Raw genomic sequence first — 21709 nt, 5'->3', positions numbered from 1 at the left:
ATTCCCTCCGGCAACTCTCAGGACGACGATGGGAGAGAGACCCTGGCCTCTCACTTCTTGTGCCTGCCTCCCACCAAAACTAACACAGTATCATAGAATTGTAGGACTGGAAAGGATCTTGAAAGGTCTCTAGTTCAGTCCCCTGCACGCCTGGCAAGACTAAGCATTGCCAAGACCATCCCTGACAGGTGTTTGTCTAACATGCTCTTAAAAATCTCCAATGATTCCACAACCTCCCTAAGCAATTTATTCCAGTGCTTAACCACTTTGACAGTTAGGAAGTTTTTCCTCATGTCCAACCCAAACTGCCCTTGCTGCAATTTAAGCCCATTGCTTCTTGTCCGACCCACCGAGGTTAAAGAGCACAACTTTTCTCCCTCCTCCTTGTAACAACTTTTTATGTATGGGCCAAGACTGGATAATGCAGCAATAAAACACTCTGTAGACGTGTTAAATGCCCAGTGAAGGTGACTCTGGGCATCAGCCCCATTGCACAGTCACCAGCTGGTTGTGCATATTCATAAACTCTATTGCATATTCATGATCTATTAGAGCAGCAAAGAATCCTGTGGCACCTTATAGACTAACAGACGTTTTGCAGCATGAGCTTTCGTGGGTGAATACCCACTTCTTCGGATTCTTCTTGCATCCGAAGAAGTAGGTATTCACCCACGAAAGCTCATGCTGCAAAACGTCTGTTAGTCTATAAGGTGCCACAGGATTCTTTGCTGCTTTTACAGACCCAGACTAACAGGGCTACCCCTCTGATGATCTATTAGCTGTGCCTATGGGCACGTGGGTCCCCAGGTTCTGCCCTTGAGGAGGGGCATCCTGGAACAATCCATTGCGTTACAAGCGTGGGGGGGTCCCTGAGGCTCACAACCACAAAAGAGGCTTGTTGGTGTCCCCCATAGGGTGGCCCTACCGCCCTTTGGGATACAGCGTTCCCCTTATGCCCAGTCATGGCCCGTGCTTGGCTGGCGCATAAGCAGGTTTGGGGGGCAGTGGGGTCTTCTCTTCCCCCCGGCCCCAGATCCCAGGTGGTGCCTCCCCGCCACGCCTGGGGACTACATTTCCCGGCATGCCCGGGGGCAGCGTGGCTGTGCGTGCTGGGGGCGGGGCTCCGCCGCCGGGCTCCCAGTCAGCGCTGCCTGCGGCTGCCGGGCTGGCTGACAGGAGCGCCCCGGAGGGAGCGATGGGGGAGCGCGGCCGCCGGGGCCCCTGAGACCCCGGCCTCCGCCATGGAGCTGGAGCAGCCCGGGGAGCACCCGGAGCCGCGCGGCGCCGCCGCCGCCGGGGGCAAGGGGTCGCCCCGCAACGGTAGGTGTCGCCGAGACCCCCCTGCCGGGGTCCCGGGGCCGCCGCTCCGCGGGGCCCGGCACGGGGTGGGGCGGGCAGGCTGCGAGCGGAGCCCCACCCCGGCGGGACGGGCGCCAGGCGGGTCCCGCGGGGCGAGCTCGGGCCGGGACCCGCGCGGGAGGGTCATGACTCCGCGGCCTTTGTTGGGGGCGGGGTTGAACTTTTGAACTTGGGGGCGGCCCGGGCTGTGTCCGCCCGGCGCGGCTCTGCCGCGGGGCGCTTGGGCAGGGCGGAGCAGCCCCCCCCCCCGCCCCGCCTCTGCCTGGGAAGCTGTAGCGGGGGCGCTGCGGGGCGAAGCGCGGGGGTGGGGGGGTTGAAGGGCTTGGGGGGCTCCCCAGCTCCCGGGACTTTGTTTCCCAGGTATTCAGGGGAGCGGGGGCCAGGCGCCGCCCGCAGAGCCTGGCTTCTTATGTCAGTTACGCTCGCTTCCTATGCCTTTGTACCCGTCATTCAGCGCTGGGTTTTAAAGAACACCAATAATGGTGATTTTTGACTCCTAACCACATTCCCAGTTCTCTTTGAATGCTTCCTTCTGCTACTTCCTCCCCTGGCCAGAACCAGCTTGAGATGTCAAGTGATCAATCTCATGTGTAAATAGTATTTGAATATTTTATAACTGTAGAGTTCAGTGGTGTTCCCTCTTGTTAAACCGTGAATCAATAAACTCTATACAAATGCAACCTTATATTGTTATGTGAAACTTGACAAAGAAACCTGTAGTAACAAATGCAAAAATCATGGGCTCTTTCTGCACGTGTGCTCAATTCTTGCACGGTAAAATTCCTTGTGGCTTATTTTGCAACAAGTTTCCTTTTATATAGAAGTCTATTATCACTGTCAGGTTGTAATACAACTCAAACTGGAGTTTAACAAGAGATACTAATCTCGGTGACCTTTTAAAAGATAATAACTTGGTTAGGTAACTCAAATCAGTAAAGTTCATAGAACATTGTAAGTGCTTGAGGTAAAGAGAATGTGACTTGTAGAAATGTGGGTGAAGTTTACTGACTTTCTTCTCTGATGAAGAAGAATGTCTAGATATTAATTCCCTCCAAAAATAAAGCAGTTGGTTTTATGCAGCTGTTTCTAAACCATACTGAAGGGGTAGGAGTATACTGTATATTTGCTAAAAATGCAAAAGAGGAAACACATTTATAAACCCTGAAATGTTTCACAATTTCACTTTGGGCAAAGCTCTCTGATTGGTTTTTATCCCTCTTAAAGGGAAAAAATAGTGTTGTGTTTTTTTGGTGTATGTTCTGTTCTACTTTACCTCTATATAAGCTGTAGCTGGTCCGGTTCAAAATTTTCTCCTTTGACATTTCTGAATTTCTAGGCTGCACGGGATTGTTCTTTGATCATGTTAGATGCTTTTTCTTCCTGGCTGTGCTGTTCATCTTTTGATTTTTCAAAGGCACAGTTTTGGACATTGTTCAATTTCCAATGTTCATTTTTTTGAGGAAAGACTTGTTAGAATATTTTCTAACTACTTCAACTTGAAATCGGTTCAGTTTAAAAAAAATAGCTAAAAGTAGCAGGTACCAAACCTGCATGTGAATTCCCCTACCAATTTTTGTGGTTTGCAATCAATTTTTTTTTTAAGAAAGTATATCTTCCCAGTGTCTGTGAAGGACCCACACAAATAAGAGAAACTGACTATACAGAGGAAACAGTTGATACTAACCAGACACACGTTGCAGTAAAATGCATAAAGAAAATAATTTAAAAAATAAACCATTTTCTCTGATTTTTGTAATAGTAATGTAGGTGTTATTTGTAACAGTAAGTTTTAAAAACAATTCAGTGGGATTTTAAATAGAGTACCCCTTCTTAAAGCTGCTAAAAACAAATCTTCCTCTTAAGGAAATACTGGATTGTGTCAAATATATATTACACCTTTAATACTTTGCCACTTCTCTAAATTAGACTTAACTTTATTATTCTGTTTTGGGAAATGTGCTACTGATGATGCACACATACAGCAATAGACAACAGTATTCAAAAATGTTTTTCCCGTGAACAAAGTTTTGCCCTTAAGCAATGCACATTTTGAATAAACTATTTTAGTAGTCTGTAATAAACAAGGTTAATTGTTTTATTTAAGGATCAGAATTGCTTATTTAAGTGTAGTAGTCTTCTTAACTGCAGCCACAGCTAGTGAGCTTACCATATTAGAAGTGTTTTGAATGGATGATATAAGAATCTATTACTTTTTTTCTTTTAATAAAATGTGAAATGCTGGCATAGTATTGAGACATTGCTTAACCTTCAGTCTTTCTAAATTCCTACAGCAGGAGTGGGAGGCGGCGGCGATTATTGACTTGTCACTTTGTAAACTGAAAAAAATCAAACAATATTGAAAATATTGAGAATCTGAATATTTTATTTCCTAATAAAGATTGATATCATTAGCTTGATTAATTCCTTGAGGTACAATATTTTGATTGTTTTAATTGCATTTTCTATAAAAATGGAATCAAGAAATTTACAGTTTCCAATTTCATACTGGGTGAAATACTAAGAATATTTTAAATAGGATTGCATTATTGGTGGCTTTAGCATGTTTAGAGAAATAAGCTCTTTATGTAGTTTGTTACTGTGGTAACCTATAAAAACTTGCATCATTTAATTAACATTTTTCATGAGTAAAGCCTTGTTAGCATATGGATGTGCAGTTGTATAACTTCAGTTAAGCAATTAAAGTTACAACTCTTTAAAGAGTATTTTGCATATTTCAAAACTTAAGACAAATGGTGATTTTTTTTCTTTACCCTTTAGAGAACATGTTCTTGCCATTGTAAAACTGAGTAGAGAAACATAGGTAAAATTCATTTATCTTCACAACTTGTTTAAATGCCAGAACATGAACTATATAAGAGAACTTAACAGTCATACAGGGCTTTGACCAAGTACCTTTATGATTACAATTGATTTTAGAAAATTGGTTTAGGGCATTATATTGTGGCATGCATTCCTTCTGAACTAATGGAAAAAAGGCTGTTGAAAATTCACTTCTAAAAACCATTTTTAAAAAGTGATTTCAACTAGCATTGTTTGTCATCACAGGGGCAATGTATAATATAATTAAAACAGTTTGTGAAAACCATTATGCCCTGCCTGTATTAATGATAAAATCTGCTAGCTGAAATTGATTTTAAAACTGTTTTAAAATTATTTCTGACCGTTATCTGTTGTAGGGTGAATAAGATCTCTAAAGACCTTTACTTCTTGATTATAGTTCTAAAACAGATGTATTTATATATTAGAAAAGTGTCAAATTTTGAATAAAACAAAGGAATTTGTTGACAAACTTCTTATTTGAATGAAGCTTAGCATGGGAAGAAAGGAGACTAGTGAATGTGTGTGTGCAGGATTTTCAATGACAATTTATTTTTTAGTTCTATAGCTTTCCTGGAAACTTCATTACATATACACCAACACATTTTTTCTGCAACTTCTCAGCTATTGACTATTTTTCATCTGAGAGAAAGCATTCAATAAACAAAGACAAATTTGTTGAGGTGTAGTAAGATCTTAATTTACTTACTCTACAACTTTTCTTTGAAGTTTTAAAAAAATGAAGCTGGTGAGTTGTACAGTGGCAATGCTATCTTCAATGTCTCTGAATAAACAAAAGTTACTATGTTGTTTTAAACAGATCAGATTTGCTTGTTGAATGTGGGTGGTTCTCTTTTTGAGAAAGCAGACCCAATAACAGAACATTGGCGTGAAAGCTGGGAATGGTATGAGAAATATGTAAGCTATTACTAGTCATTAGACAATATTTAACTCATATAATTTGATTTGAGGATATAAAAATGGAAAGTATTTTCCCTGAGCAATTAAGTTAAACTTCCTGATTTTTTAAATACTGTAATCAAGAAAATGATTATTAGGTGTCTTCTATGAATGAATATAACAATAAATTAAGGTAGCCGTGTACATTCAGCAGAGGTACAATGTCAGCAATAGCTGACATTGTAACTGTATAGTTTGAAAAACCTTGTATTGCTGATATCCTATGAAGTGCTCCAAAGTTGCAAGGTGATGAGAAAATGAGGGAAATCTTTCAGTTATGCTTTCTTAATGATAGGGAAGTAACTTAATCTTCAAAATGCATTTATGGATTGTCTTAAAATGACATTTTGTGGATGCACAATGTAAACTTCTGAATTGTTATTAAATGCCTTAACCATGTGAGTGTTTGTTGTCATGATGTAAACCAGAAACTCATTTATAACAGCATTCACCAAGAATGAGAACAGAGTTTATCCTGTTGATAAACTGATTATTTAAATAAAGCCTTTAGCAGTGTAATCTGGTAATTCTAATTAACAGGCATTTACATAAAAGACTGGCTCAGGGTTTCATCAGATGGTTGCTGGTGAGCCAAAGTGCATTCTTTCCCTCCAGCTGTATTAAACTAGCCTTTTGATCCTTCTTTTGAGCCTGTAAGCTATAGTGGTTATCACTTTGGAAAGTTAATTGAGGAGAGAAATTAGTTTTGGGGGAGGAACCCTGTCAGGTTGGTCTTCAATCTTAATATTTTCAGTTATTCAAATGAAAGAATTTCAGAGGTTTTTAATGAAGAAATGACTGCCAGTGATGCCTTATAAAAGAAAAATGTGCCGCTGACTGGTTAGGTAAAATCAAAAGCTTTAATTTACCCCACTCTATAAATAACTCTCATCCCTTGCTTGATCTGAAAAATATATTGTTGACCATAGAATTGTCTTGGAAATAAGCTTAAATTTCAGAATCTCCAAAAAGTTAGGTTGGGATTTGAAAAGGTGGAATGCCCTAGTTCTGTTGAAATTCAGTGCAAGTTGAACACCTAACTCCCTTAGCCACCTTTGAAAATCTCAACTATTTATTTCTATAGAAATGGTGAACTGATAGTTGCTTAAATGATACATTTCTAGTTAATGCTTTGTATCAATATTCATTTTGTAGGGAGATGGGCACCTTAGGTTGACTATTTAGACCCTTTCCTCCTTAAGCATGCTGAAAAACCAATTTTCTTATGTCAGACTGAGGATGAGTTGGTATGGTGCACTTTTCTTGGTAAGTTTATCTTGTAGAGTGTACATGGAGTATTTTTTAAAATATCTTGTAAATATATCCTGGAATTGTCCAGCCCTTGGGACCTAATCACAACAAATTCTCCTGTTATATTGAATCACAGAAGCTGTTCAAGGAGAAAGCGCAGATGGCAGTAGTAGTATATATTTGTCCTAGAGTCTGAGATTGTATTCAGGTTAGTGTGAGGCATTCCTTATGCACTGTTGATTGATCAGCTGGCAGGTGTAATATTGCCAAAATTGAAAAAATGCTCAGCATCGGGGTGGTTTTTTAAAATTGTGGACATTTTTGCTAAGTTCCATTGAGTTTGCATTTAGTGTTTCAAGTGACAGTGTTTCCTGAGTTCACAAGAATTACAGTAAAGTTGTGATATTTGTGTTCTTTAAAACTGCCATTCCTGGAGCTAAGTGACTACATGAGGCTCTAAACTTTCTTTTAAAAAAAAAAAAATTGTAACCTTCATGGTGCAGTGAAAAGGTGAATATATGACTGGAGTTCCCCTAAAATGCTCAGGAACCCAAACTTTATTATTTTCTAAAAATCTCTTGTTTAAGCCAATCTTGTGATTGAGGGTAGGGGTTCATGGTTTTTTGTTTTTTTTTAATTTGGGATTGACAGTGCTTAGTAACAGGCTTACTAATTTTGTTGTACAAAATTGCTCCTTCACATTTGAATTAGTTAGTTGGCTGACTTGAATAATATTGCAGAAAATTAAAAGCATTCAGTGCATAGCCTTATTCTGTGAAATGTATGAGTTAGGGAAAGCTTCCAAATAGGGACACTTTTTTTTTTTTTTTTGGGTCCATGGGTAGCTTCATTTGATGTAGTATGAAATGACTTTAAAAAAAGTAATGCAGTGTCCTTGATTTAATTTATCTGTAAGAAATGTAGTGAGCTAATTCCAGTTTTTGTGTATTACTGATTTGCAACAGAATAGCATTTTGTTTGCTGAAAATTATAAGGATAATTTTCATTTACAGGGCTAAGGATTTAGGTGCAAACTTGGGCTGAGAATAACCCTTAACGCCTGCTTTGGTTCCTGAATCCTTAATTTACTGATAGGGCTTGATCTTGCAAACTCACTTCTTATTATACCTTATTCAGCTGGTTTTGCTGCAGACTGAATTGGGACTACTTGTATAACTAAATTTGCAGGTTCTGTACACTGATGATCAAATAATTTGAAAGTAGGGCTGTCGATTAATCACAGTTAACTCAAATTAATTGCGGTTAAAAAAGATTGTGATTAATCACAGTTTTAATCGCACTGTTAAAGAATAGAATACCAGTTTAACTATATTAAATATTTTGGACATTCTTCTACATTTTCATATATATTGTGTTCTGTGTTGTAATTGAAATCAAAGTATATATTTTTATTAAAAATGTGCACTGTAAAAATGGTAAACGAGTATTTTTCAATTCACCTCATACAAGTATTGTAGTGCAGTCTTTGTTGTGAAAGTGCAATTTACAAATTAGTTTTTTTTTGTTACATAACTGCACTCAAAAACAAAGCAATGTAAAACTTCAGAGCCTACAAGTCCGCTCAGTCCTACCTCTTGTTCAGCCAATGGGGGAGGGATAGCTCAGTGGTTTGAGCATTGGCCTGCTAAACCCCAGGGTTGTGAGTTCAATTCTTGAGGGGGCCGCTTAGGGATCTGGGGTAAAAATCAGTACTTGGTCCTGCTACTGAAGGCAGGGGGCTGGACTCGATGACCTTTCAGGATCTCTTCCACATTTATGAGATAGGTATATCTCCAATCGCTAAGACAAGTTTGTTTACATTTACAGGCCCTCTTATTTACAGTGTCACCAGAAAGTGAGAACAGGCATTTTCATGGCATTTTTGTAGCTAGCATTGTAAGATATTTACGTGCCAGATATGCTAAACAGTCGTATGCCCCTTCATGCTTCGGTCACCATTCCAGAGGACGTGCTTCCATGCTGATGACACTTGTTTAAAAAAAAAAGCGTTGATTAAATTTGTAACTGAACTCTTTGGGGGAAAATTGTATGTTGCTTGCTTTTTTTTTTTAACCCGCATTCTGCCATATATTTTATGTTATAGCAGTCTCGGATGATGACCCAACACATGTTCATTTTAAGAACACTTTCCCGGCAGATTTGACAAAACACAAAGATTGTGAGATTTCTAAAGATAGCTACAGCACTTGACCCAAGGTTTAAGAATCTGAAGTGCCTTCCAAAATCTGAGAAGGATGAGGTATGTAGGAGCATGCTTTCAGAAGTCCTAAGAGAGCAACACTCTGATGCAGAAACTACAGAACCCAAACCACCAAAAAAGATCAGCCTTCTGCTGGTGGCATCTAACCCGGATAATGAAAATGAGCATGCATCAGTCCGCACTGCTTTGGATTGTTGTTGAGCAGAACCCATCATCAGCATGGACGCATGTCCCCTGGAATGGTAGTTGAAGCATGGAGGGACATATGACTCTTTAGCGCATCTGGCACGTAAATATTTTGCAACGCTGGCTACAACAGTGCCATGAGAACGCATGTTCTCACTTCCGGGTGACCTTGTGAACAAGAAGCAGGCAGCATTATCTCCTGCAAATGTAACCAAACTTATTTGTCTGAGCGATTGGCTGAACAAGAAGTAGGACTGAGTGGACTTGCATTTGTAAGTTCAACTTTCATGATAAAGAGATTGCACTACAGTACTTGTATTAGGTGAACTGAAAAATACTATTTTTGTTTTTTACAGTGCAAATACTTGTAATCAAAATTAAATATAAACTGAACATTGTACACTTCGTATTTTGTGTTGTAATTGAAATCAATATATTTTAAAATGTAGAAAACATCCTATGATTGTTTAACAGTGCAATTTAATTGGGATTAATTTCTTAATCACTTGACAGCCCTAATTGAAACACATGAATTTTGATTTTAAAACAAACCTTCTGTTACCAAAATGTAAACTTTATCTAATTCAGTCATTATGTGAACCCTTATTTTCCCCTTGAAATATTAAACCAACCCACAATCATTTGCATCTCTTAGAAGTACAGTGGTGACTTCCAGAAATGTGGAAGTGCTAATGCCAGGGTCCAGGTTGATTTCAATTTGAGTAATACGATTCTGTCTCCCTGAATTGTTGCATTAGTTGGATAATATACTCTTCAGTAGTTATTTTAAGCAATTGTGTAGTATTGCTGTCAGATGTTCCAATGGCTTTTGTGTTGCACTCCAGAAGCCATTGTATTTTGGTGCTGTGTTGAGATTTTGTAAATCTGTAAAAAATGTTAAATTAATAGTTTTAGAATGTTCCCCCTCTTAAAATTGATAAATATAGGTAAATTTAGCTTTTAATTATATTTGCTAAATCAGGCAGGTTGTACTAAAGGTAATTATTTCCTTTACTAGATTAATCGTGATTTACTGGCTGACGGCTTAGCCATCCTGCTTCCCTTTCCCAAGTTAAAATTGGAAGTGACTCTCAAGTGGCGTGAATAGCAATTCTCAGGCCTAAGATTGTTAGCAAAGATAAAGAGATGGGTCATCTAGCAGAAGCTGTACTCCAGCTACCCTCTGTACTCTTTTTGTCATGTCATCCACATACCAGAAGCAGTTTAGTCTTTGCAATAGAAAGGGTAATTGCAGAGGTTTGGGATGGAGAAGTCTGACTTTTGAGTAACTAAATAACTGTAAGATCCTTATTATCTATTCCTCATTTTTAACTGCATATTTTAGTGAGAACAGTTGAATCTGTTTTTTGTTGTTGCACATTTAAATTTGTTCTCAGTAAAGCTCTGCAACACTTCTTAATTAAATATTCCTCTGCCCCAGTGTTAAACTGTTCAGTTCCCTGCCACAGAAAACCTCATTATGTACTTCAAATGTGAGAATTCTCAGTTGTAACAACACCTGTTAACATAAAGGGTACAGTTTGAAAATGAAGCAAACTTCATAAATAATAAAGTAATATAAAACTCAACTTGCAGACTGCACTGAAAAATGTTAGTTTACCACTTCTGAGAATATATTTTTGTAGTGAGAATAAGGTGTTAAATACAAGTCAATTACTCTGTTAAGAAGTTACAGATTATTCTACACAATAGTTGCTAGGTAGAAGTCATTCCACAGGAAAGTAGCTAACTGATCTAATGTCACATCATTGTTAATTAGATTAACAGTTACAAGATCATTCTAAAACTCTGGTGTGTGGTGAAAAGGCAACAGTGTCTTAACCAAAGTTTGCTTATAGAGTCCCTGGCATCATGATTAAGGTTGAGTTTCTTTTATAGATCATCAAAATAGTACCTTTTTGTGTGTGTTGTGTACATACTTTCTGAGAATAGGCTAATTACCAAAAATCACCTGGATCTTTGGTGTTCAGATTCTTTTAGGTATAAAGAGAAGAACCAAGTTTATTTTTGCTTGTTACCATTTTTTCTTTTCCTTTTTCTGGGGTAAGGGAAGGGCACTTTTTTCTTCTGTACATCATCACTAGGCCATAAAGCTTGAGTTTTTCCCTTACCACAGCTGTCTCTGACAGGACAGAGAATGCTGATGGAAATCCTTAGTACCCTAAGGCAGGGGTTCTTAACCCTTTTCTTTCTGAGGCATTCTACCTCCCCCCTCCCCGACATGCTATTAAAAGCTCCATGGTCCACCTGTGCCACAATATCTGGTTTTCTGCATATAAAAACCAAGGCCAGTGTTAGGGGGTAGGAAGCAAGGCAGTTGCCTGACCCCGCCCCTCCCCCAGGCCATAGGGGCCCACAGGAGGTTGCATTGCTTAGGCTTCGGCTTTGGCTTCAGCCCTGGGTGGCAGGGCACAGAATCCTGGGCTTCAGCCCCAAGCAGTCAGGCTTAGGCTTTCTACCCTGGGCCCCAGCCAGGGCCGGCTCCAGACCCCAGCGCGCCAAGCGCGCGCTTGGGGCGGCATTTTGCCGGGAGGGCGGCAGGCGGCTCCGGCAGACCTTCCGCAGTCATGCCTGCGGGAGGTCCACCGAAGCTGCGGGACCAGCGGACCTCCCGCAGGCATCACTGCGGAGGGTTCGCTGGTCCCGCGGCTCGGGTGGACCTCCCGCAGGCATGCCTGCGGATGCTCCACCGGAGCTGTGGGACCAGCGCACCCTCCGCAGGCATGTCTGCAAGAGGTCCCCTGGAGCTGTGGGACCGGCGACCGGCAGCGCGCCCCCTGCAGCATGCCGCCATGCTTGGGGCGGCCAAATTCCTAGAGCCGCCTCTGGCCCCAGTGAGTCTAATACTGGCCCTGCTGGGTGGACCCCCAGAAACATGCTCGCAGCCTCCCAGGGGGCCCCGGATTTTTGGTTGAGAATCACCTAAGGTGTAAATATAATAATGCTTTAGTCTTCTCTACACAGACAGCAACTAAGACCTAGAAACAGTGATGAACAATTCTTCCCTGTCTTGAGGATGAACTAGTTGACATAGGTATCAGATGGTTGATACCTATGCTTGTGATTCTTTCTATATGTAATGCACCCATTTATTGAAAGACTAATCTTGCCTATTTTTCTAAAGTCAGTTTTTCTACCTTTTTGGACAAGAAGTAGTTGAAACTTTCTTTGGATCCCTTGAAAGTTAGTATTATGTGATAGCAGCATAGTAGTTAGAGCTCTGATATTCATTTAAACAGGGACCTTTCCTTGAAAGAGTTTGGGGAGTGGGTGAGCTCATGTCTGTAGCAAATTCACAAAACTCTTTGACAGGCCTATGCAGATGACACTGATTCTGTATGGAAACAAGGAAGTCACTGCACAGAGGCACAGTATAGTAACTCCTTTGCCCTCAGGAACGCAGTACTAATTCAGTGCTTATCAAATGGAACAAAGGGAATGTTACTTGGGAATCTACTTCATAATAAATGTTTAATGTGTAATTTAAATAGTCCTATAAAATGTCAGTGGCCAACATCATGACAGTGTTTCATAGAGCTGGGGGGAAAAAATCCAGGGCAGTAATCAGGAGAGATCTATTTGGCAAAACTGGTATACTTAGGTGAACTATTGTGAAGTTAATAAAGAGCATCAGCATAAAGTCTTGTGTTGTCTTTTAGCTTTTTATAAAGAGTGTGCATTTTTTCCTAAAATGAGATGTTTTGCAATTAAGTACAAATGTTAAATTGCAATCTGGGTTGAGATTATTGGACTTCATGGAATGATGCAGTTATAGTTTGAGCACTGAATGTAATCTCAGCCCTGTATCTGTACACATGGAGATGGGACTGCTGCCTTAAGGATCTTTGTAATCACACTTTGTACCTCACTGTTGCTCGATGACTTATGAAGTTTTAAGTCCATTTTCATCTTTTTGTTTATCTGGTATCTACTGTATTAGTTTGTCACCAACTTTGGCTTGGTTTTAGGATTCTCTGCTAATTTTGATGTGTGCAGAGGCTTTATATGTTGAGCTCTCCATATCCTAAGGAGATGGATTACACATTGTGCATCTTAAAGGTTAAGTCAAAACTCTGCATGTATTACAGAAAAAACCTTCAGGTCTGTTTGCTGGCAAGTAAAAGGGACAACCCAGCAGGAAGAGGGGCCCACATCTTGAAATATTCATCAATCATTTTCCTGGCACCAGGAAACAAATCAGTCTTTTAGTGAGTAGAACATGATCAATCATGTACTGTAGGAAATTACAATCATTTGTCCTACCCAAAATGATGTCGTCATGCTGATAGTGAGTCAGAAAGGTAGATGTCTTGGTGCTTATTGAGAACTAAAGACTTGCATATAGCTCTTGGTGTAAAGGATTTTTTAATGAATAAAATTATTTAGCATTCCATATATAAAACTTGCGTTAAGTTAAGAACTTTGACATCTTTAGAACAGGTTTTAGTCTGATCGGGAGTTTATTCTCCCTGTAGAACTCTGTTGCTGATATGTGAGATATTTCTATTTTCCTGCAATATAAAATGTTTGGATTTTTTTGGTTTGTTTTTCTCCCGTGTGTGTGTTGTTTTTTTTTAATTGCATCTAACTTTCAATATACGTGTGCTTTTTTGTCATAAGAGAATGGAGAATTCTACTCCTGTTTCAACAGTATTGCTACAAGCAGGTAAAAGGTTATTGGAAAAGAGTTCAGATAAGATGCTACAAGTTTTAATGAGTGGCTTATAATTTTGTCCTCGTACACAAATGTCTACAATAAAAACTGACAGGAATGTGACGCTGGTATTTACTACTAGAAATAACTGCCTAGTCAATTACTAGAATTCATTGGTTGGAGAAATGAGTTCCTGGGGTCTCTGCAGAGTGTGTTGTTCAGCGAGTTTTGTTTGCAAGGAAACTTTGAGGCTACTGGGCCTAATTCAGACATGTTTACGGAGTTACACCTGTTCATGCTGGGTCTGAATTTGTCCCAGTGAGTTTAAATGGTGGCAGAGAGAAGGGCTTCAGTTGACAGTTTGCTTTTAGAGATGAGGGGTTTCTTGGTGTTTAGGCCTATAGTAAGGATTCGGTGCTGTTCTCTGGCTGAAGGTGTATTTAGTTTGAATATTACGTACTACACTAAGTGAACAGTTTTGGCTACTCAGAATGATGTGTTGGTACCCTTTTTATTATAACTCGTTTTCCTTCCACTACATCACTCTTGAGAATTCTTTTTTTTTTTTATTTTTAAAAGGGTGAGGTGGAGAAAAAGAAATGTAGTAGCCACTCTGAAAGGACCTCTGCCCAGAATAGGGCACTAAATGGTTAGGAAAATGACAGATTTTTCATCTGGTAGGTGGCCTGGTGAGGAGAACGAAATGGTCTAAGCCTACATGTGTAGGTGCCTTTTGTTCCTCTTTTTCTTTTCCTCCCACTCCACCTCTCCACACTTGCAATAGTGGCCAGCAGAGCCTTCTCTCCAGTTGGGAGAGCAGAACACATGGGCTGCTCTGAGTTTGCTCTTTCTCTCTCTGTGTAGTGTCAAGTAGTGGATGGTAAGGACAAGAGATTATTATTATTTATTGGTCTGGCAGCCTGGAGAACAGGAGACCTCAACTGACTTCATACTCAAGCTTCTCTCTTGGCAGATAGCTGCAGCTACTGGGCTCGCAAAAAAACCCACTGTGCAGTCTTTGTGGAAAAGATGAGCATAGTTTTATTTTTTTGGCAATTGGAGTAGGACATTGAATGCATTTGCTTAGCATACAATGTTCTGGGCTCACTTCTGTTCACTACCATAAAACACCCAAGGGCCTAGTCATAGTCAAATATACTCAATGCACCTCTACCCCGATATAACTCGACCCAATATAACACAAATTTTGATACAATGCGGTAAAGCAGCCCTCCAGGGGGGCAGGGCTGTGCACTCCAGTGGATCAAAGCAAGTTCGATATAACGCAGTTTCACCTATAACACGGTAAGATTTTTTTGGCTCCTGAGGACAGCGTTCTATCGGGGTAGAGGTGTATTAGTTGGGGAGGAATGTGTTTTTTGTAATAAAGACATTAGAAGCTGTCACGGTATTTTCTCAACAGAGCTTTATTAAAGAGTCTTAAATTAGCAATGCATAATTGTAAGAGGAAAGCTTAATTAAAAAATACAGAATGTTAATAGACTAAGCTGCAGAACTCTGGCAGATCTTCAGACTGCAGTCTAAGACAATGTTTTACACATGTAGATATCTAGTTAGTATCCTAAACTACAGTGTGTCTGCACGTGTAATTGACAATATTTTAGTCAACTATGTAAAAAGGAATGAGTTAAAAGGTGCAACTCTTGTTTCCTATTAAAAATAACTGTCCTTGACTGTTGCCAGTGCAGATATTTAACATATTTAATAGTGAGCAAGCCAGCTGTTTTCTTTCAAAATACTGAGGGCAAAATCCCAAATCCTAGTTAGTAATTAAAAGCCTTAAAATGACCTTGAATCCAACCAAACTACAAAAGCTGTCTTGAAGTAAATTTATGGCTTTTGTTCATTGCAGAAGAGGTTAGGTAGAATTATGTACTACACTGTTTGCTAAAATATTAAGTGGTAGCCTTGGGTGAACACTGAAGATCAGAAATAATTAATAAGACATTCCATTAAAGCACAAAAGAGCAGCACAGAACGATTGCAAGCCATTTCTTTTAAAACGACTGGAAAAGTAGAATAGTTTGTGTGGAATTCAGAACCAAAGATTGTAAAATTGCTTGTTCCAGTCTTACCTGACTGGAAATAAGTTCCCTTTTAAAAACTTACATTTAAAAATGAGAAATATTAAGTTTGCATTCAGGGAGGAACCAATCAGTTTTAATAGACTTTTTAAAATAGGGAGTAACTTTTTTTTTCTAGTTTAAAAAAAAAAAACTACCACGATAGTGATGAACATTTAAATAGTATTTGTATGTATGAAAACTGTACGGGCTTGTCTAAGCTTGAAATGGTATAGTGTCACAGTTGCATTGCTTCAGTATAGATACCACTTGTGTTGAAGGGAGGGGTTCTCTCATCACCTACCGGTAAGTAATTCACCTCCCCGAGAGGCAGTAGTTAGGTCTTCCGTTAACCTGGGACTGTCTTTGCTGAGGGTTAGGTTGGTTTAATTACACCACTCAGGGGTGTGGATTTTTCACACCCTTGAGTGATGTACATAAGTGGATTTAATTTTCTAGCATAGATAGTGTTCTTAGACCTGATCTGTTGCTCTGAAAACAAACTGTCCCAGTTCTGTGGCTTTCTTCTATACTTTGGAATGTTTATTTGCAGAAGCTGATTTTCCCCACGCCCCCCCCCCCAGTTTAAAATCACTTCTGTTTGATACTAAAGGAAGCAAATAGGTAAAGAGCATTACGTCTGTTAATGTTCATATTGGATCCCACACTTCATTGTTCAGGCTGAGCCTTGAACTATTATCTTACTGATGATTAGGAGTCTTCAAATTGTCTCTGTAAGAACTAGGCTTGTCTGTCAATAGAGGAGATAACCCTTGTCCCACAGCATCATAAAGATGATAAATTGCTGAAGGATGAGCTAGAAAGCACATAGTGTAATACATGTATATGTTAAATACATATATGTCTAGATTAGCTGTTAAGATGGATTTTCAGTATACAGAATAAGAATATTTTTGGCATATGTGCACATACAGTTCTAACTGAGTAATGTGTCATGAGAATGCAATTATGAAATGATGGACAGGACTTAGACAATTGAACTTGAATTTCAAGATTAATATATCATAGCTTAGAGCCAGTAAAAATCAAACCAAAATTACTCTTGTCATATCTGTGTTAACTGTGGAAATGAATATTTTTGAAAACAAAAATAGTTGGCAATAGTCTAGGGCAGTGTTTCCCAAACGTGGGATGCCGCTTGTGTAGGGAAAGCCCCTGGCAGGCCGGGCCAGCGTTAAAATGGGGTAGAGGTGTATTTGGGATAATTTTGAGACAGTAAGGAGCAATATGTTAAACTCCTTTCTCTTCCATCAACCTAATGGCATGTTAACATGCCCAATTTAAAAAAAAAACAACACTATTAGTTTTTAACCCTTGATCTTTATTTTTGCAATTTGAGCATATAATCTGTCATTGCAAAGGCCACCAAGTGAGCAGCAGTCTGGTAAACTTTGTTGCTTTTTGCTGTACTGCAGGATGATATATTTAGGTTAAGTAACTTGAGTGTTTTTTATGTTTTTAAAGGTCCCAATTTTTAGCGTTACTAGCTTTAAAATAGGGGAGACTCCATTTTTGATGGTGTTGTGAAGAGTCAAGCGTCTTAAACCTTGTCTAGGCTATGAATTTACTTTGGTATAGCTACACCACTGAGAAACGTAGTTATAGTGACCCACCCCCAGTGTACATTTTTCTGTTAACCTAGCTCCATCTCTTGAGGAGGTGGATTACCTATGCTGATGGGGGAAGCCCGCCAATGGGCAGAGATAGTGTCTACGCTGAAGTGGCACAACTGCAGCAGTGCAGCTGTGCCACTGCAGCGTTTTAAGTGTAGACATACCCTAACTCTTGTAATCATGAGCAGTCCACTATGTTCAAAGACTGAATTATTTTCTCTGCCTGGTGAGCTATGCTTTGTGTCCTATGTGACTTTTGCTACAAGACATGCTTGCTAGTGAAGAGAAACTCAGTCCATTTCCTACTGCCATGTTTCAGCTAGTAGACTTGATGCCTACAACTGATTTCTAGTTGCAGAGAACAGCCTAACTGGTTAAGTCCATGCTAGCAAATGACAGCAGGTTGTTAAATATAATACAACATGCCATGCAAAGGTGAGTTCGAAGGGATTTTTTTATGCTGGCTTTCCTGGTTTTGTTGTGGTGTGCATTGAAGAGGAACCTGCTGCCGATTGGATGGTAGTGTATTGGACTTACTTCGCAAGCTGACCACAAGGAATTAGCAGCAGCTCTGAAGGATACTACTTGCTTGGTTCTTCTGTCTACAAAGCAAGTAATCAAGTTGGCTGAATAAATTGGCTCAGAAGAGAAAGCAGGAAGGTAGAGGAACTGTAAGTCTTTACTGTAGAGGCATGCTCTGTGTGTGTGTGTGTGTGTGTGTGTGTGTGAAATGTAGAACTGGCCCTGGATGATTAGAGGGTGTAAAAATTAATGAAATCTAAAATATATGAATAAAGAGCTGAGGAGGATAATGGGGTTTTAACTGCATGAAATTGATGGTCTTACTTTGCTAAACAGTACTTTGCATTGGTGAAATGCTTCATAAACATTAAGGTTAAATTTTCAACCTTGGCCTCTAGGTTTGGGAGCCTAACTTGGGACACCATTGGCTTGGTGATTGGAAGTAGAGAGCACCCACAATTCTAGTTGAATAGGCACTGAGGGTGGGTGACACTGCTGAAACTCAAGCCCAAAATGTCTCGGATTACGCCTCCTAAAAATGGGGGCATCCATGGTAAAGCAGTCACTTCTGAAAACTTGGCTGAATTTTTTTTTTTTAACAAAGGAAAGTGAAGTGCTGAAACTGTCATTTATCTAGGGTATAAATCTGTGGGTCTGCTGGGAATAAAAATTGGGAGTCTTGACTCCCAATTTGTAGCTCTACCACTATGCAAATATTTTAAAGCAATATGTTACAGAGATCGTCTCAGTCAGATAAAACATGGAGCAGAAAGATTAATCTTGTCACTGAACACTAGGCAGTCATTGGGCCTGTAAATATTTTGCAGAAATTATTACTTCAGCAGGTTACTAAATCATGGATCTTACTGCTTTGTTACTTAATAAAACGTGTAGTCTGAGGGTTAGAGCAATGGAAGCTGATATTTGATTTTTGTTCCTGGCTTTATCTAGGGGCGGCTCCAGACCCCAGCATGCCAAGCGCGTGCTTGGGGCAGCATGCTGCAGAGTGCGCTCTGCCAGTCCCAGGAGGGCGGCAGGTGGCTCCGGTGGACCTCCCGCAGGCGTGCCTGCGGAGGGTTCGCTGGTCCCGCGGCTCCGGTGGAGCATCCGCAGGCACGTCCGCGGGACCGGCGACCAACAGAGCGCCCCCCGCGGCGTGCCGCCGTGCTTGGGGCGGCGAAATGGCTAGAGCCGCTCCTGGCTTTATCGTACTCCATGATCTTGAATAAACCACTTAATCTCTGTGGTTCAATTTCCCCAACTGTAGAATGGTGGTGGTCTTCCCCACGAGAAGTGTTGAAGCTGTTTGTTTTTTCTAAGCTGACTTCACTCTAAGCATAAAGTTCAAGGTCTGCACCCCTATTTTCAGTGCGCTGAAGAGCTCTGCCGTCACTTCATCTTCCTGTTTCACTTCTTCCTACATATCTTCTATAATTGCTACTTTGGTTTTCTCCCACTTTACACCTTCTCTCATACACTACCTATACTGAGAACAGCTTTTTCCCATTTCCATGGATCAAGTTCCTTCTTTTGTTTCCTACAAATTACTTCCCCCTACTTCCTTTATGAAGTTCTAAATGTTTCTGAACTGTTTTGTGTATTCTGTTAGTGTAAACTCTTTTGGGTTGAAGACCCAGTGTTTTCTACATTTAATATTCTATATCAAGTGATTTCAGTCCTTGGATGTAAGGTTCTTTTGTATGCAAAGTGTAATGCAATGCAGTGCATGGTGAACTTGTTACATGTACATCCTTTTTGTAAATTTTTTTTGTTAAACAGTGCAAAAGACACTTAAGTGATTTGAATAGTATAGTATGCTTCTAAATCCGTCATCTCCATATTACCTGGAGATAATATTTGTGCAGTTAAATCTTCATGAGGATTAGCAGATGTTAGCAGTGTGGTGGCTACGTGGGGCAGCCCATGGTTAATGAATATTAGTGACTTGTTCCTTGTACCTAACAGTTCCCTGGTGTTCTCCTTTTACTCTTTAATAGTAATTGCCTCTTACTCCCTATGTCATTGTGGCATTTGTTTTGTATTTCCCCGAACCCAAGGGGTGGGTGGGGGTGTATATGGATTTAGTGCATCAGCTTTCTTATCTATGGCTTTTTTAGTGTGTTTGTAGAATTTTAGGACGATGAATTTTTAGTTTTTTCTGGTCTTGCGGAAGTTCCTCCATCTAAGATTTGAATTAATGTGTATTAACTTGCCGGTCAACATGGTTTCCAATGTTTAAGATGGGTGGACTTAGAGGTATCTATATTTTTTCTTCATTTTTATAAAAAAAGGCAATTCAAGGAAAAATGGGAATAAAAATTATTCAGAGATCAGGATTATCTACAATAGATAAAAAAACATTTTTCATCCAAAACTAGTTAATTCTAAATATCTTGTCTACTCTTCCACAGAGTCAGAATATAGCCTGGCGTCTCAAAACAGCAAGACAGTACATTTTTGTCTGTTACTGTCATGTATCCATCAAGATTATCTCATAGTAATACCTTTCATTTCTATACAGTAAGAATCAGTATGAGGTAGTATTTGATTCAGACTGCCTTAATCTTTCTAGTTTCACTTTCTGTCCAAAAACTGAACCATGCCATCCCATTTCCTTTTTTTTAAACTGGGACAATTTTTAACCTAATGTAATAGCCACTTTGAGTCGTCACACAGAAGACCAGCATAATGTTGAAATTATACAGTTAATTTTTTTCTTGCAAGTGGCCAATTTCAAAAACAATATATTATATTGTAACTCTCTCATTTCTTATTTTTTATCAGTAAACTCACTAGAAAAAGGCTTCCAGGTATGCTTACGCACACATGGCAGATTAACTTTTGTAGGTACTTGACAAAAATCACAACACTTCAAAGTTAAATGATACAAATCAGTGGTCAGGACAGGATGTAAATTAAATAGTGATGTAAAGACATAGTGAAGAAACATACATTGTGCCTGAATCGTCTAATATGGAAGATGAGAAATGAAGATAGATACTTGTAAAAGAGATTCCCTTAAGATCTAAAATTATTTCATGGACTGCAAGGAAAGCCCTTCTTAAAAAGAGAGTTGAATTGAGACTGCCTTTTGTGCTAACGTCCTTTGGGAGAAGCCTTTGATTTAATGTTTTAGAAATGTAGGTGAGAAGGAAAAAACCCCGATAAATACCTTTTGGCAAAACTGTTTTTCTTTCCTTCTCTGGCTTAGGATCTGTGCAAGCCACATGGTGTTGTAAATTGCAAGAGAATAACTTGTTAGCCCTCCACTGCTGAGCCTTGGCAATAGAAATGTCAGTCTCTTTTAATGAAGAGCACTGTGAAGCTCGCAAGTTTGTACCTTTCACCTGCAGAAGTTGTCCCAATAAAATATATTACTTTACCCCCCCCGCCATAGTCTCTTTTAATCACTTTTTCTGAAGTGATTTTGTGTAGTTAAGATTTGTTATTCCAGTTTACATTTTGTGTTTGTTGGTCAAAATCCCTTTTTAGCAATCTCATTGATTTGAGATTAGTTGGATGGTGAATTTTGAATGAACTAACATTCAGTCAAAAAACTGCATCAGAGATTCTTCTGAGAAGACAATTCATGGTAATATGATAACATATCAAACCCACAAGTAAAGCAAAACTGTCACGGATATCCTGAAGCTTGCTTTGTAACAAATTCATTGAGGCTATGTAGCAGTAATGCCATCAGACAGGAGCTCGTTCCTAAAATACTTACCTTCATGCAGCAAATTTTACATGTTGGTCTCTACTGCATTACACTGTAGAGGGGAAACTCTTGTATGCAGTCCTTAGTCTGAGTAGGTAAAAGATCAGCTTTCTGACTGCCCGGCTCTAGCCTAAGGAAGGAGAAGTCAATCTGTATCACAGTGGGGTGTTTCTTTTTAGAGTGCAAGAGCTATGTAACCACACTAAAGTGAGCAACATGTGATGAGCCTGTATGGTGGGACAAGATGCATACTGTAGCACT

General features: G+C 39.6%; 1 protein-coding gene across 7 annotated transcripts in view; it reads left to right on the top strand.

Moving 5' to 3' along the window:
* Nucleotides 1-1131: 1131 nt before the first annotated feature.
* NR6A1 (nuclear receptor subfamily 6 group A member 1) overlaps nucleotides 1132-21709 on the top strand; it is a 182088-nt gene continuing 161510 nt past the window's right edge. For 2 of the 7 annotated variants that reach the window (XM_039506651.1, XM_039506641.1), the window contains exon 1: nucleotides 1132-1320. In XM_039506651.1, the coding sequence (XP_039362585.1) occupies nucleotides 1242-1320 (79 nt within the window). In that variant the 5' untranslated portion in view covers nucleotides 1132-1241. The remainder of the gene's footprint in view (nucleotides 1321-21709) is intronic. The other 5 variants (XM_039506642.1, XM_039506640.1, XM_039506644.1 and 2 more) reach the window with 4 other exon arrangements.

The sequence above is a fragment of the Mauremys reevesii genome, linkage group 19 (assembly GCF_016161935.1).
Source record: "Mauremys reevesii isolate NIE-2019 linkage group 19, ASM1616193v1, whole genome shotgun sequence".
In the NCBI taxonomy this organism is placed as follows: domain Eukaryota; kingdom Metazoa; phylum Chordata; order Testudines; family Geoemydidae; genus Mauremys; species Mauremys reevesii.
Note: the sequence above shows the minus strand (reverse complement) of the source record. Positions and strands in the feature narration are given on the sequence as shown.